The sequence below is a fragment of the Triplophysa rosa genome, linkage group LG23 (genome assembly GCF_024868665.1).
Source record: "Triplophysa rosa linkage group LG23, Trosa_1v2, whole genome shotgun sequence".
Classification (NCBI taxonomy): Eukaryota; Metazoa; Chordata; class Actinopteri; order Cypriniformes; family Nemacheilidae; genus Triplophysa; species Triplophysa rosa.
In genome coordinates this window covers 15,164,012-15,182,035 of record NC_079912.1, presented here as the reverse complement: position 1 = coordinate 15,182,035, position 18,024 = coordinate 15,164,012, and the positions used below count along the sequence as shown (strand labels likewise).

The following is an 18,024-nucleotide window of genomic DNA, read 5'->3' as shown; positions in this document are numbered from 1 at the left end:
GTGAATGCTGAATGTTGGATTTACCTGGCCACAGGCGAGACCCATTCCCCTCTCCCCCATTCCATGAGGACATGACAGATTCAGCTCCAGGCTATCAGCACCAGACGCCTGTGAGAGATGCAGAAGCTTCAAATTATTTATTCAGTGCATATTCTAACTATGCATTGCAAACACATGACATGGCAGATGCACAATACATAACACTTTCTAAACATAAAGGTTCCCATTTGAAAGATTTGTATATCCTATTTTAATTAAAAGATTCACGGATGTTCAGAAAACCAATTCTTCCAAAAACAAGAAGTGTCTTTAATGTATTTTAATCTGTAAAACGGAAAATCAAGTATAGTTAATCCAAATATCCATATAGTCGACTCAAGAATCCTGTACAGCAAAATGCTTTTTAATGTAAATAAATTTTTTTTTAATCTTTTTTTTTTTTAAATGCAACATGTATAGCATGCATAACAAATCATGCATGTTCATCGTACATGCCTGTCTGAAATGTTTTGATGCAACGTGTCTATTCACAATAAAAGAGACACGCAAACTAATAAAGCATAGATGCGGAAAAACAAACAATTTGATTGTTTATCAGACTCAAGCAGATGCAAAACCCGCTTTAAACTACTGTATGTAGTTTAATATGTACTACTCACATTTAAACTAGTGTATGTCTTTATACTTTGTGCGTTATTGGCTATTTTTCTCAGTGACCTGAATCTGTCATAAAGCTGAGACACTTTGCATACTGTAAATAGTATGTGCTCTTCTTTTTGCTTGCTATAATTTAGGAGTGAATGTTTAAGTCAGAATCGGGTTCTAGAGTGGATTGTCCTGTCGTCCGTGGCAGTTCCTCTCACCTTTGACGCACGTACCTCTTCACAACTGCTTTTCTCTTCTTATCATCTCTCTAAAGCCCCCTGAGATCAAACCAGTAGCGCTGATCCAGAGAGTATGACAGGGATGGGTAATGTTTCCCTTATCAGCTTTGGAGTTGATAATCCTTGTCAAAGCGGCAGGTTTGATCCAGATCTGCAGGCCTGGAGATCTTTTCTGGAGAACTTCAAAGAATGATGTTGTGCGCTGATAACATCAGATGGGAATACCGTGGTACTTTTATATATACTGTGGTACTTTATTCATACTGTATTCATGTAGACCACTTCGCAAGATGTAAACGCTGGTCCAGAAGCACTTCAGGTTTCTGCTTTATTATTATTATTTTGTATCTTACATATATAAGTAAATCTTAAAGATAAAAAACTGAAACGTGAAGTTCTTCTGGACCAGCTTTGTTTACATCTTTCGAAGTGGTCTATAATATGGTACTGTAAATGCCATTGTGCTCAGTGAAGCAACACCCACCCAGAACATCCTATCATCATGGCGACAAGTTGTGCCATCCAAGCGACACTCGCAGTATTCTCAAAACAATTAAAAAATCTTTTATGAATGCAAAGTCTTCATTTTACAGTTCATACAAGAGAGATCTGCACAGCAAACATCTCTCGCCTGTTTTGTTTTGCCTTGGGCTTGTTTTATATCTGTTCCCTCTCTCTCTCTCTCAGCTAAGCCCGCAATATCAAGCAGTCGTCTTGCAGTCGGCCTCTCTCGGAAAGCAGCTTACTGTGATGAGAGATGATAGCACTTAATTCACTGGGTGCGTGTCGCCCCTTTTGTTTGCCAGGAGGGAGAAAAGGCAAGCCTGCACCCCCTCCTCCTCCTGTCCTCTCTATAAAGGGCTTAAAAGAAACCGGGTGAAATTAAACATTATTGATAATTGGCTTTAGGATCACGGCACATTGTGTTCGTTTTGTACCTGTGTTTGCTCCTAATTGACCATGAAATCTGGGGTCTAATCCTGTGGGGTGGCAGGCCGGTTCTCCATCCCTGGCTGACAGTGATAAATAGCGTCGTCCAACCTTGCGCTACTTTGCACTTTGTAAGGCTAAAATGCTTATTATTCTTTTCCCCCTTTAATGGCTGTCAGTCTGCGGAAAATCATAAATCTACAGATGGAGTCGATGTGGCAGGTTTGTAGAGCTTTTTGTAATTGTTTAAATCCCCCATGTGATGTGCTTTAAAGCCCCCGTGGATCTGTAATTGCCTGTCAAACTCGGCTCGGCTACGCACCCCACCCGGTCTGCACGCGCCGCCCGCACGCCCGTCTCTGGTGCATCCGTGTGGAACACTTATCACGCACTCATCTATTTTAGAGCCAATGTCTCAGTCATCGCTGATTTGGTTCGCTCATTGTTTTGCATCTGCTTGAGTCTGATAAACAATCAAATTGTTTGTTTTTCCGCATCTATGCTTTATTAGTTTGCGTGTCTCTTTTATTGTGAATAGACACGTTGCATCAAAACATTTCAGACAGGCATGTACGATGAACATGCATGATTTGTTATGCATGCTATTCATGTTGCATTTAAAAAAATTAATGTTTTTTTATTATTTTATTTACATTAAAAAGCATTTTGCTGTACAGGATTCTTGAGTCGACTATATGGATTTTTGGATTAACTTTTCTTGATTTTCCGTTTTACAGATTAAAATACATTAAAGACACTTCTTGTTTTTGGAAGAATTGGTTTTCTGAACATCCGTGAATCTTTTAATTAAAATAGGATATACAAATCTTTCAAATGGGAACCTTTATGTTTAGAAAGTGTTATGTATTGTGCATCTGCCATGTCATGTGTTTGCAATGCATAGTTAGAATATGCACTGAATAAATAATTTGAAGCTTCTGCATCTCTCACAGGCGTCTGGTGCTGATAGCCTGGAGCTGAATCTGTCTTGTCCTCATGGAATGGGGGAGAGGGGAATGGGTCTCGCCTGTGGCCAGGTAAATCCAACATTCAGCATTCACTATAAACGGTTAACAATGCAGAGACATGGTGAGCTGTGAGCCAGTGCAGTCAAAACAGAATGAGATCAGAAAACAGCTGCTAGGAAATGCTTTTCATTTTTTATTTAGTAGCATTTTTGTTATATTGCAGACCTATTTGTTTATCAGAAAATCGGATTCATGTGAATTTTTTAATTATATACAGTAAAGTCAAACAATGAAATTGTGCCCATTGTGCACTCTAAGTTATTAGTTATTGCACATGTAAATCTTTTGATGAGGATCATAAAGGCACTACAGAATTTATTGCAAACTGAGATTGAGCTAACTCAACTAACAATTAAAAGTAAAAAAAGTAGTACTTCTAGATGAATTTGCCATGTAATGTATTAGAAGTCATGCATGTATATGAGCAAGCAGCTTGCTGATATGTGGCGCGCACAGTTTTGTTCATGTTGGAGTTGATCTTTTGGTTTTTAGTTTAGTGGACTGTATTGTAGGTGAGATTAATATATAAGTGTTTGGATTAGAAGCTTGTGTGAAGTCAGACACTTGTTTCGCTTTTATGATCATATGGATTGAATCTGTATAGCAGGCAGGTGATCTCACAACACTGAAAAAAATGATTATGTGCCTTAGTAGATTTTATGAAAAGAAATTATTAAAATATACTTAATATAATTATGTTCCTGTTTTTAACAAAAAAATTTTTTTAAATTATTTTAAAATTTTTTTATTTTTGTTTTTTATTTTTTTATTTTTTTTTTTTTTTATTTTTATTTTATTAATTTATTAAGTAAATCCAACTCAATTGTATTATGTTAAACGCATTTAAATTGGTCAAATTAAGTTTACTTATTTATTTTGTGTTGAGACTACATAAATCATTTTTGTAGATACAGTATAACTACCTTGGCAGTTGATCTGTAGTTCCCAGCATGCTTTGTACCTGACTGCATTAGGAGATTTATTTTCATTTTAAGTGTTTTTCAGTAAAAAGAAAGACTTGTTCGTGTTTTTGTTGATTTATCCTTGAGATTTAGGAGAGTTTTGGTATTATTTTTTAAGTTTGGGTTTTTTAAGTTGTTATTTGTTCAGAAGAGCGGTGCTTGTGCCTAGGCTGAGGGATGCATGATAGTAATCATGAAGTGTGTTATTTCACCGATTAATCAGTAACTGTGCTAATGCCAGTATAGATACCACCAGTTTATTCTTACTTGAAAATCTATGTTGATATTTCAATATGAAAATGAGTAAATTTTTTTGATTTCTTACACAGTTGTGTTTGTCATGTACTGTGAATTGACCTTGTTTTGAGATCATTTCAGAGATATTTTTGGACATTTTTGGACATTTTTGCTCCTGATGAACCTGTGCAGATCATCCACTCCAGTTGAGACCATGGGCTGTTGTTTGATGTTTTTGTGTTATGCTTTTTTGCCATTTGGTGACACAAGAGAAAAAAGTGAATCAACAAAAGTTTGCCACTGCAGATGTGGAAGCGATGTGGATTTGGATCCAATTGCTGCTCTTTGTTTAATAAGCTATAGATTCATGTGCGGTCACACGCCCGTTCCAATGTCTGATGAGAAACGCTGTCATGAGCTCAACTTTTCCAAACCTGCATCACTGCCTCTCCACTTCAGCGTAACATTGATCTGTCAAAGCGCTTTTAATAATCATTTGCAGTCACATCACGTTCAAGCGACAAATTAACCGAATTTAACAAACCACAAATAATCCCTTTTGCGCTCTGCACACGATTGTCATTGGAACGTACAACTCCTCATTCGTCATTCGAATGAAATGCAGCGTTCGTGCGCTCGGCCCGTGGAGGTTTAAGTGAGATTTTTGTTTGTTGTTTTTTTGCGTTTCACGCTCAGGCATGGTGCCTATTACAGAGGAAAACAGCAATGTCTTGTTTATGGTTTTATGATTACACCCTCGGCAACTGTGAAAAGTGGAATAACATCCTGTCAACCGATGGTACTTGATAAAAAAACATCACATCTCTGCACCTCAGAGAACTTTATTCGGTGATATTGTTAGCCTTGTTTGGATTTCTGATGCAAAACTGTTGTAAAACAGTCGTGAAGTGACGCCGCCCTGTAACTGTCTTCAGACGGTTAAGATGCTTATTTTTGCAGGGAGACCTACAGTACCATTATATACATTTCTAGACATGTGGCTTTTGTTCCTTTAGATGTGGTGCACTAGTCTGTTACACTTGATGGAGCTGTGAAGGTCTGTCACATGAATTAAACCCACAGAAGATAAACATGACCCGGTGTATTAACATTTCTCTTTCTGCCTGTTTCAGTCCAAGATAAACGTGCACCTGACCGTGCGTTACGGCGCGGGAAATAAAGAAGCTGTTTCATCCGAACAGAGTTATTTCTCTCTACCGCGGCCGTAAATTCACAGTCATATCTGTTGCGTTTGCTGTAGATTTTCTTTTCAGCTGTAAGACAAAGAGCTAATCTAAAGCCCGAGGACTGGAATCTGCCACGAGAACTAAAGAGAGGCAATATCATTTAATCACTCTGTTTGACACCTTCTCTGCTCTCTTGCCTGTGGAAAAGAAGGGAAAAGCATTAATTCAGCATCATTTGTGACTGCATGAAGAGAGATACGATTTGATTTTAATGGGATATTAATATTTCATCTCTATCATTATCATTTCGATTTGTTTTTACAATAAAATGTTGTTTCTTCTCAGCGCTGTTTAGAATATCACTCGTGGCAGATTAGAGATGCGTTTTGTTTACATGTGTTGAACAATAATTGCCCGTTTACTTTTGATCAATGCCGTCTATATTAGGGGGTGAAAATGTACAAAACTGTTTTTGAGTAGATTTTCAGTATTCTGTATAGACTGTTTCATCGGACGCACACGCGCGGAGCAAAGATATTAATATTAACAAGATGCGTCACTGCCATTGAAATAAACGGGGAGGAACGCAACGCTCAATATGGCCGCCCTGGCGAAGCGTTGTGCATGCGTAGTATCTAAAGCAACATGAAAAATAATGTTTTTAAGCACAGTTTGATCATAGGAAACAAACGTTATGGTACAGTTTACGTCATTTTTAAATATTGTTTTTAAACATGCCGTTTAATTGGGATTTTAGCCGGCGATTGTAGAAATATCAGTATTGCCATTCATGTCTTGTTTGAATTACGTAATAACTGCCCGGAGGCCCGTTGCAAAGATGGCCGCCGAGTGGCACGACTTCCCAAAACGGTCTGTGCACAGTGGCTGGGTGGTTGGCACAGTTGCCTCACAACAAGAAGGTGCCCGGTTCGAGCCCCAGCTGGGACGAGAAGCCTCTCTGTGTGGCGTTTGCATGTTCTCCCTGTGTCAGCGTGGGTTTGCTCCGGGTGCTCCGGATTCCTTTAAAAGCCCAAAGACATGCAGGTTAGGTTGGTTGAGGATTCCAAATTGTCCTTCCACCCATCGACTTGTGTATAGAACACTTTTGTGTATAGATTGACTAGTTCTCGCCATGAATATAGCCTTAGATGCTGGAATGTCGTTAAGAATGAAACGATGAATAAAAAAATAATTATTAGTCTGGCTGGTGGCTAGTGATAGAATTGATTTTTTAATATTTAATTTATACCAATATTCATTTATAATAATATTTTATTGTATATTAATTGTATTCATTTATGTTAATTGTATTAAATTGATTTAAACTACTAAACAATTATTTTCGGAGGTCTACCGGAAGTCAAGTTTGGGCCACATAACGTTTGTGTTATCGCCGCTGAAACCATCTTTATAACCAGGCATCATCTGCGCTATAGCCCTGTGCCATGCGTATTTAAATGAGGTGTTTGGCACTAACATGTCTGTTTCACATAGTTGCCAAAAGTGATGTCCAACTTTGAAACATTGAAGTCTTTGCCCTTTTATTTAATAACTACAGTATGTATATATATTGTTTAAATACACAGTATATATTGTATTTAACATTTTGTATGTGTGTTGTAGTTGTGCCTGGAGTTTAAACGAAATATTACATATTAATATAAAATATTAATAATTGATCAAATTGAATTCAATGTATGATTTATTCTCTGAGATTTTTAAAAAAAAAGCATTTTTCTTTTGGAAACTAGAAAACCCATATTTCCTGATACGCTGTAGTTTCAGTTTTTCAAATAAACACCAAGTTGTGTTTTATTCCATTTTGTACCGTAAGTTTCATATTTTAGTTGTTTACTCAAACCTGAGGTGGCATTTAAAGCAAATATTGTTCAATGTGTAATTATGTTCTTGTACATTACTTTTGGCCACTATAGTTCTTTACTTGCAGAAAATGTTATGAACGAACATTCAAATGTGCAACTTGGTTGAGTAAACTTTTAGTATTTTAAAAAGCTTTGGTTCACCGTTTGAGCAATGGAGAAAGTCTCGGATATATCAGTAACATTTCAGATTGTTGTTGTCTGCCGTACCTTGTATTTTATTCAGCACTTATTTTTAGAGCGTTTGGATACAACACACACACACACACGCGCACACACACACACACACACACACACACACACACACACACACACACACACACACACACACACACACACACACACACACACACACACACACACACACAGTAAACAAGGCTGTAAGTAGTGAATTCCTTTTTATATATCTCTATATTAATTGGTAGTCATTACAAATTTCTTATCTGAAAAAGAATATCACAGGGGTCACAAAGTTCTTTCTTAGGTTGGACTCAGCATCCATTGGGGTCTTTTTTCTGCCTGTTTCCTTCTATGTGTGTCCCAAAATTAAAACCTGCTTTTGTTCCCGGGGCTATTTTGAGCCTACCCAACAGGAGCGAGCGACACCCGACCTCCATCATACCTCCTGCGAGACCCGCCGGCCCTTAACGAGAGTGCCCACCTTCCCTGACCTTGCACTGTTAAATTAAAATTTCAGGTGTAAAGCTGATTTTTCACTGCATTTCGCCCTTCGCCCCTACTTCTTACAGCCTGAGGGGGTCTTTGGACCACTCTCCATCTCTCTCCTCTTGGCACCTCTCTTTCCTCATGTGACGGCACGGAAAGTACATAAAGAATCCAACACACCCTCTCCTTTAATTTCATACAAGACCTCCCCCCTTAACCACGCAGCCACCTGCCAAATCAGTGCCGCGCGATTCACTCAGCCATTATTGCTGCTCACAAGTCGATTTTCATCTCTGAATGCTCTTCAGTGGCTCTGAAAGCTCTCCTCGCCCGCTTGCTGCCCCCTCCGCCCGCCAGGCACACCGTTTTCTTTAAAACACTCACGACTCCCGCAGTAGGTCCGAGCCCGCAGAGAGCACCTCTCCATGTGAAACCAGGCGGCGATGGGTCACAGACACTGCCAAAGCGGGTCGGCCGCACAGGTGTGCTCTCTGCATCAAAGCGTGTAATACTGTGTACAGCACACTGCTTAGAGGAAAAAGAGACTCGGATCCAGACTCGCTGGCCCACGGACAGTGGCTCTCACCCCCATCTGGCCCGTAATAAGCTGTCACGGAAAGCCCTCCGAGGAAGCGGTGGTCTCTCGGTGCAGGAGTTCTTACAAGCGGCATCTGGTTGGTGGCTTGTGTCTGGCTGCACGCCACGACCCCTGTGCCTCATACTGAGGCGGACATAATGCAATTTCCCATGACCCTTTGGGAGGCGAGCCTGTCCTGCTTCCTGTAAGACGGCTGTTGTGGTTGTTGTTTCACTCAAATGCTAGCATGGCTCGGCTCAAAGTAATCGTTCCTAAGGGATGCGGGGCTCGGTTTACAGCTTGACCAGTCAATCAATCTTCAATCTGGTCGCACGGTTCAAAAGTTTATCACAAGAATCTGATTCTGTTTTTGTGTTATGGAAGCTGAAATAAACCCAGAAATAAACATTTTGTAATTTTGAAGTCATTTGGACCCCATTGACTTCCACTGTACGAACACAAAACCACAGAGACATTTCTTAAAATATCTTCTCTTGTGTTCTGCAGAACAGTACACAGAGACCATAACACAATATACAGTACACAGATGATTTAAATACGGGCCTATGGGTATGAAAAATAAAGAAATACAATACAATAAACATAAGATAAAGATATAGAGAGTAAAGCTACAGTATGTGTGCGTGTAAATATGTACAAGTAAAAAATAAGAATAGACTATTGTAGTACAAGGTATGTGCTATATACAGCAGAATGAAATATAATTTACAGAGAAAGTTGTATAAAAAATAGATAGTGTATTATCTGGAGGATATAATTAATATTGCACTTAATTATTATTGCACAGAGTTATTAATTGCACGGTGGGTAAAAACATGTAACCGTTCAAGAGGTAGATGGCCTGAGGGAAGGGTGTTTTTGTGTCTGGTGCTCAGTGCTCTGTAGTGCCGACCAGACGACAGCATCGTGAAGAGATGATGGCTTGGATGTGAGAGGTCCAGAGTGATTTTCTGAGCCCTTTTCCTCACTCTGGATGTATAGAGTTCTTGGAGGGTGGGCAGGGCACCGATGATCTTCTCAGCAGTCCGAACCGTCCTCTGTAGTCTTCTGATGTCTGACTTTGTGGCTGAGCCAAACCAGACAGTGATGGATGTGCAGAGGACAGACTCTATGACAGCTGAGTAAAACTGTTTTAATAGAGTTTGTGGTAGGTTGAACTTCTTCAGCTGATGTAAGAAGTACAACCTCTGCTGGGCTTTTTTAGCAATGGAGCCAATGTGATTGTCCCACTTCAGGTATTGAGAGATGGTGGTGCCCAGGAACCTGAATGACTCCACTGCTGCCACAGTGCTGTTCATGATGGTGAGAGGGGGGAGTGCAGGGGGGTTTCTCCTGAAGTCCACAATCGTCTCCACTGTTTTAAGCACCAAGTTGTTATGACTGCACCAGACAGCCAGCTGCTCAACCTCCTGTCTGTACGCTGACTCACCACCATCCTGGATGAGGCCAATGAGTGTGGTGTCTTCTGTGAACTTCAGAAGTCTGACAGAAGGGTCCTGGGCAGTGCAGTCATTTGTGTACAGGGATAAGAGCAGTGGGGAGAGAACTCACCCCTGGGGGGCGCCAGTGCTTATTGTGCGGGTGCTGGATGTGAGTTTCCCCATTCTCTCTAACTGTTGCCTGTCTGTCAGAAAGCTGGTGATCCACTGACAGATAGAGCCAGGAACAGATAGCTGGGTTAACTTTGGAGCAGTGATGGGATGATGGTGTTGAAAGCGGAGCTGAAGTCCACAAACAGGATCCTCACATAGGTCCCTGGTCTATCCAGATGTTTCAGGACAAAATGCTGCCCCATGTTAACTGCATCCTCAACAGACCTGTTTGCTCTGTAGGCAAACTGCAGGGGGTCCAGTAAGGATTTGGTGATGTGCTTCAGATAGGCCAGTACCAGTTTCTCAAATAACTTCATGACCACAGATGTGAGAGCGACGGGTCTGTAGTCATTCAGTCAGTCCTGTGATTTTTACATATTGGTGATACAGTATGTATATTTTGTTAGTTTGAATATGTGTTTTGTGCACTATTAATACATAATAATTCGTGTTTGAAGCAATTGTAATTTTTTTGCATGAATTAACTATATACAATTTCATAAGTGTTTACATTCGTTTACATTACATTACATTTTACATTACATTTTAGATGGGCGGTGTATTTTTCTCTCAACTTTTTTTGGCAAGCCACTTGTTCTTCAGGATTTTCTGTATGAACCGATGAATCTCTCCAGCAAACCATCAGCCCATCAAACTCCTCTCTGAAGTCCTGATATTACCTCTCTTCACCGGCAGACACTCGCGGCGGACAGGTTGAACCTTTACACTCGCCTTGTTTATACCCCGTTTAAGTCTTGAATAAATCTGAGCAAATCGCGGCGGATGAAACTCGCTGCTCGGTAGAGTGCATGAATCCAATATCTTCATAAAAAGAATCGAGATCGAGTTTATCATGTCAAATAGCATAACCTTTCACGTCCCCTCTCTTTCAGTATGCATTTAGAATACTTTTAGGCGCAAATATAACCCCACTGTGTATCTCAGGTAAAATACACATCCAAGGACGCGAAACATCGAGATCCCACCGTTTGAAATTTTTTCGATCTTGGTTTTTTGTGCTCCTCTGAATCGCTCAGCATGCCGTGGAAACACTCAAGGGGGGGGTGTTTTTTTTCGTCGGGGTTCTGTATTCTTACAAATCAATTCTGGCTAATGGTTTTAAAAATCAAATGCTAACCTTTTCCAGTGCAGGAAGTGACCTTAGAACTCCGCTTTGCAGATACGGCTTGTAAATCACACTTCCTTATACAGACGGGCAGAGCCATCGCTCGAGGGAATATATGCCAGCAGTTATTGGATATGTCAAAACAGAGACCTATTTCCTGGGATAGAAAAGAGGCTAAGAAGGACAGAGATGAGAAGCCGGCGTGAGAGATGCTGTATACTGAATGAAAGCTCAATGTCGGGTTTACAGCCTTTTAAAGCGTTCTGACTGATCTGATATCAGGCTTCGCTGCTTGAATTAAACCGTTTCTGTTTTACTTCATAAGGAAGCTTTCATAAGGCTTTAATATGGTTTGTGTGTTTATCTGAGGCCCGCGGGAAGCGGACGGGTGGTGCATCTGTTACCAAACTGAAGATAGTGGATGGAAAGACGTTGATGAAAGGAGAGATTTTAGTTTAACCAAACAGAACATTCTGTTATATTTTGTGTACACATGAGAAATACACGATTTTTGCTGGTGTGTATCAGCAAAACATTGAAATTATATCTGGGAGGCTTCGTAAAGGTACAGTACTGCCAAAAATGAAAGTACTTACACTTATGTCATACTGAACCTTCTACAGTTTTTTTCTGCAGAATTTTGGTAACTGAACACATTGACCACCATTGAATTCCTGTATATGGACAGAAAACCCCTGTGACATTTCTCAAAATATCTTTGTTTGTGTTCCACAGAATTTTTTTCGGTGAACAATCCCATGAACCTTTTTACAATAGAAATCCAGACCAGGGAATGCTTGTGTATAAACGCCATGACACTTATTGTTAAGCATTTTGTAAAAAGTTCAAGTGTGTGAATTTTAGCGGCATCTAGCAGTGAGGTTGTGAATTGCAAGCAACTTCTCACTCCACCACTCCCCTTTCCTTTTGAAGCACTACGGTGGCTGACACAGAACTAAGATGTTGTCAAGTTTTTGCCGAAGGTGAAAACATATTACGAAACGCTTTCTGTAGAGCAGTTTGACCGTTTAGGGCTACTGTAGAAACAACATGGTGAATTCCATGTAAGGGGACCCGTGGTGTATGTAGATAGAAATAGCTCATTCTAATGTGATAAAAACATAACGCTTCATTATGTAAAGTCTTTATACACCTCTGAAGTTATGTATATTAAATTGCATTTCTGTCAATAGATTCTTCCAAAAATTACACACAATGCAAAAAGGTGTGCATCAAATATAGAGGTCTTGTTTTTTTCTTTACAAACTCTCTCGCTCTCTCTCTGAGACACACACTAAACAGTGCAGACTGACAGACCAGGGCATCTTAATAAAGCATGAATCCTTGTGGGACAACAGTTCACACTGTTATGATCCCTTTCTCTCTCTCTTTCTCACACACATACTACAGTACGGTCTCTCTCGATCTATCACTCTCATCCTTTCTGTCTCTTTGACACATACGCAGGTTTGTTTGAGAATATGTTATAGACCTTTATTTTTTCATAACAATAATGATATTTTCTATTCCCTAATCAAACCTGTAAACCCATCCACATCTATGTTGACATTATTGCATTTAAAGTCAAATGTGATCTGGCCGATCTACTAGCCTTTGTAGTAATGAGGACCACCTAAAATGTCCTCGAGTTGTTTTTGCATGAGGCAGGTTATACACTGTTTCTGTCACAAGGATAGGCAAACCTGTACAAACAAGTTTAAAAAAGTTGTTTTGTGTTTTGTTGGTTGGATTATTTTTACTTATTTGTGGTGTGATTCATTTCGACCAGGATCCCGAGCTGGTCCGGAACATCTGCCGTTGGGTTCGACAGGCTGTCAGCATTCCTTTCTTTGCCAAACTTGCCCCTAATGTGAGCAACATCGTGGACATGGCCAAGGCTGCGCCGGAAGGTATCTGATCGTTTCTACGGCCGTCTCTCCTCGGTCCTTTTTCTTCTGTTAATAGTGTTTAATAGGGTTGGATAGACACCAAAACGTTGATTTCGATCCAGTGTCGATCCAAAATAGATACTCGCATTCATGCTAAGTCGATGCCGTAAGCAAAAAAGAAACATCCTGAGGCTGCTAATAAAATAGATTCAGGAATTCATGCAAATTTTGTGATTGTTTACGTTTAACACATGTTATAGTGCGCAAAAGTCTGCACAATAAATCTCGCCATTGAGTCGATCTGAATGAAGACACAAAAACCAAATCCGTAAGAGCTGTGGCAACATTATCCAAAATGATGTCAAAAGTAAAGAAAAAGGTCATTTTTAAAAACGGATTCCAAGTTAAAACATTACAAGTGTCCGAGAATTTAGTTCCTATCATGACTTCAAACAGCCTGATGTCTGCCGTATCACGCTGGAGCCTCTACAGAAATAGTCACAGGCCCGCAGGTTTTGGCATCCAGATTTTTTGGGAATCTGGCCTCTCTCACTCTCCACGCACGGGGACCTAATGTCTCATCCCTGTTGGCGCAGGTGGAGCAGATGGAGTCACAGCCACCAACACGGTTTCGGGGCTGGTGGGACTCGAGGCAGACGGCTCTCCCTGGCCTGGCATCGGCCCGAGGAAAGCGCACCACATATGGCGGAGTGTCTGGTGAGTGTCACCCACCTCACTGGATCCATTACTTTCTCCTCTGAGGTTTAACGGCTGTGCGGCACAGACTGTTTGTGTGTTCAAATCGTCATTTTTTTTCTTCGTTTAAGGTGTGTGGGAGTGCATATGAATGCGTGAAAATGTTTGTTTGTGTGTGTATGACGGTCAGAAGCTTTAATAGAACAGGCAGATGGAATGGAGGAGAGCTCAAATCCTAGAACAGCTTTCCGCAGGGCCTTTGCTGCTCGATAAAACAGTTTGCGCTCCGTATGATTAAATATGGACGTCTCGCCAGCACAAGGTTTTACAGGGTTTGGTTGCGAGACTCATTTTCAATGGCAAGAGGTGACCATTATTATTGTAGATTTGTTCCTTCAACTGGCGCATTTTATTATTTACAGTGTTGTAATGTTTTTTGGCAGTAGATTCTGAAATAGCAGTGTATTTCTGAAACGCGTCATCAATTATAAAAAGGGATTATTGAACAGGGACAGTGAACAAATACATTTTGCTTCGTTTCTGCCCTGAAGGTAGAAGCGCCTTCCACCTTGTTATCAAAAAACACCTTTAGAATTAAAAAAAAAAATGATTGGTTAAATCACAATTTGCATGCTGTTTTATGTAGTTTGCATGAATAGTATTAGTGTTTCCCAGATTGGTTTACACTTATTGCTTACACTTGTTGTAGTCTTTGGATGTATGTTTTTTGGGTGAATATTACCCAGAATCCTTTGTGCTGGGGCAGGCTTGATTCTCTTTTGATTGTTTAAATAATCACAGCCGTTTTTAACTCACAAGTTAAATATTTGAATAAATATAAACTGTACTAGCGTTTATGGGCACTTGTTAATACATAATACATAATTTGTTCTAATTTGTTATTTTAGAATTTTAGAACAATATTAATAGTAGTGTCAAAACTATTGAATAACACAAATGTAAATATTGAAAATTTTCTAAATTAATGTTTAAAATATATTTTTTGCCTGGAATTTGTAGAAATATTAGAAACAACAAACTAAAAGGCCTAAATGAATCGAAAATTATCTTTATTATTCAGTCCAAGTCATCCATTTTTATTATACAAGTTTTGTTTTGTAAAGAAAAATGGTTGTGGTCCTCTCTCTCTCTCTCTCATCCTGGAACTTCCTATTTCTCTCTCTTCACTGTCCTGTCAAAACAAAACTGTCAAGGCCAAAACAAAAGCTAAAAATCAAATCAGAAACCTAATGAGATTAAAATCTCTCAAAATGATGTGCTTTCCCATCATCAGCGTAGTGTGTCATTTCAGCATGTACTAAAAGAATGGGAAATAGGATCTAGTTATTGTCTTTAATTTGAAGATAATGGGTTTAGTTAGGTGCTGTTTTCTTTTATTTGCAGTGGTACTTGCCTGCTTCCTCTGGTAATGATGGGAAAGAGCGTCTGGACCAGCATGTCTAATTTCTAAGATATTGTAGTTGTCGTGAATGTTTCCTGACAACCTTACCATCATCTTAAGAATGACGGTGTGAATATTTTGTCGTGTGAGTGTGTGGTAAGGGCTTCAGGAGAGCAGATTTTTATCCTTGGTGATCAGCTTCAGAGAGCCTTCTAACAAGGGTCCTCCGGTTGCCATGGGATATTGACGTTGTCTGCCTCTGTGTGGCTTTTTATGAAGACATTAGACAGATGTGTCTTCAAAAGAATAACGTTTTCTTTCGTCTCTCTATGGGGACCAGACTGATGGATTTCCCACTGATATCCTGAAGGGAAATCAGATGACTGTGGTGTTTGGTAAGGATAGTATCGCTATAAGTGTACCCCACAATGTAGCTCGATACAGATTTTTGCTATTTTGGATTTTTACAATTTTCTCCTGTTTTTTTTTCCACGCACACCTAGGGTTGTTAACCCAAAATACAACCAAGAACACCCTACAACCACACAGCATTTCAAACCCAGCATTATGGCTTTACTTGTATTATTTTATTTTACTTTGTGTGGTTTTAATTTATTTTACTTTGCTTTTAATTTTAACTTTAATTCAATTTACTTTTTATTTTATTTTGTGTTGTTTTAATTTAATATATTTTATTTTTTTATTTAAATGTACTTTTTTATTTCATTTCAATTTACTTTTATTACATTTAGTTTAGTTTTAATTTATTTTAATTTAATTTATTTTAATTAACTTTTTATTTTATTTTTCTAGAACATTTTTGTTTTTCTGAAAACTCTTACTTGTGAGCCATCAGGTGTCTTTATGACTAACCAAAATTAGGCATCTGTAGCCTCAGACTCAGGTTTGGGCTCTTTTGACTTTGGCCTGCCACTTCCCCATACCTTAGCAACCATCTATCGATGTCTTGGCAACCGCATAGCAGCACACTGGCATCCGCACACATCACTATAGGTTTAGTTACTAATTGTTTGTTTATATCTTCAGTCTTGTATTCCATGGTTTCATACTGATAACCGTGATCGATTAATACGGATGTCACCATATCCTCATGTTCACTGTTGTAACAAGACTCGTCTACCGTCCAAACAAACAGCCAGCGTGTGTGCTCAATAATTCATGTGGATGCAGTTGTTCTCTGGGTTGCAATACTGTATCACTGTGCTATTGCTATACTCTTGCATTGTTAATGTCATTTATGAGCCTCTCTTTCAGTGTGCGTGTGTTTGTTTTTGTCTGGACAGATTGAGTTTCTCTTATGTGCTGGCCTCTCCATCCACATCTCTCTCTCTCTCTCTCTCTCTCTCTCTCTCTCAACAAGGGAAAGGTACAGCGGTTGGGAGCCAGGCACAGCGTTAGCCAGGGCGCAGCATTAAAAATTAATCGGGAAACTATTGCAGCAGTATTTTATAGTATGTAAGCAAAACTACTCAATGTCATCTTTTTTCACATATAAGCTGTGTCAGTGTGACATCCCCCAGGGGCGGAGGCGGCCTCCGACCTACAAGGGTCTCCCCGGCTCCGCCCACCTAACATCCATCACCGTGTTCTGCCTGCAGGCCTGCGCGCTGCCACGGCTGACGGTGCCAACAGCCTTGAAGATCTACCTGTGATGTACTGTGTGTCAGTGGGGCTTTTGCCGCAGTGGTTAATTTTAAAAGGGCTCATCATGAACAGAAATTTTCTTGCCCTTTTGAAATTTATGCTGTTAATGGACTAGACATAAGCTAATGGTCGCCTGTTCGCATGATGTATGCATTCCTCAAAAAGCTTTAAACAGTGGTTTCAGAAATCTTGTGCTTTCATGTCATTCAAAGCCTGTACGAATCTTTCCTCCATGAAACACAACAGCAGATATTTCGAGAAATGTCTCATTCGTTTTGTATCCCTACAATGGAAGTCGATGGGGCTCAATGTTGTTTGGTTATCAATGTTCTTTACAATATCTTGTAAAACTCTTATCATTCACTCACGTTCGTGTCATTCTCTTTTGTCTTCGTGTCTGCCGAAGACAAAAGAGAATGACACGAACGTGAGTGAATGATAAGAGTTTACATTTTTGGGTGAACTGTCCCTTTAAAAGATGTTTCCTGCTGTTTCCTTTAGAATGATGTGCGAAGCAGAGCAGTTTGTCACCGGCTTTGCTTGGTCATTCATCTGCACGTAACTCGTAATTACAATATTTCAAACTCCACTTGAAGGCTGCATAACATTCTAAGTGGACTTGAGGGAAATGAATAACAAGCTGGAGTAGTTTAAAATACTTCCACTTTAAAAGATGCTCCGTTTCCAGGTGATGAAGCAATGACCGGTGCTCTTCCACAGTCTCTCTGCATAAGTATAATGATGTAGTCGTTTCAATGCCCTCATGTGTAATGGAATGTTGTTGTATGTGATTACATATGTAGTTATTTTGTCCGCACGTGCAGCTTGTAGTGCGTGAGATCAGATTTAAGGCTCAGATGGTTTGTGTGATATATCTGAACCTCTTATCTCTCTGATGGTAGTTATTTAACCCATTTATGTAAACACAACATTGTCCTCAGAGGAACATGAGAACACAGAGAAAGATATTTGGAAGAATTCTTGTAAGTAACTAAACAGTTCTCGGTCACCATTGACTACCATAGTAGGATAAATTACTTTATACATTTCTTTGTTCTGTCTAACACAAAAGAAGATATTTTGAAGAATGTGGGAAAACAAACAGTTCTGGGACACTTTTGACTACCATTGTCATTTTTTCTACTATGGTAGTCAGTGGTGGGCAAGAACTGTCTGGTTACAAGCATTCTTCCAAATATCTTTCTTTGTGTTCATCAGATTTGGAACAACTCGAGTAAATGATGACAGAATTCAAATTTTGGAGTAAACTGCCCCTTTAAGG

At 39.6% G+C, this 18,024-nt stretch overlaps 1 protein-coding gene across 1 annotated transcript in view; it reads left to right on the top strand.

Moving 5' to 3' along the window:
* dpyda.1 (dihydropyrimidine dehydrogenase a, tandem duplicate 1) overlaps positions 1-18,024 on the top strand; it is a 154,578-nt gene that overhangs the window by 108,280 nt on the left and 28,274 nt on the right. The window contains 4 exon segments of the mRNA XM_057322035.1: positions 2,768-2,851; positions 12,880-13,000; positions 13,576-13,661; positions 13,663-13,696. Of these exon segments, the coding sequence (XP_057178018.1) occupies positions 2,768-2,851; positions 12,880-13,000; positions 13,576-13,661; positions 13,663-13,696 (325 nt within the window).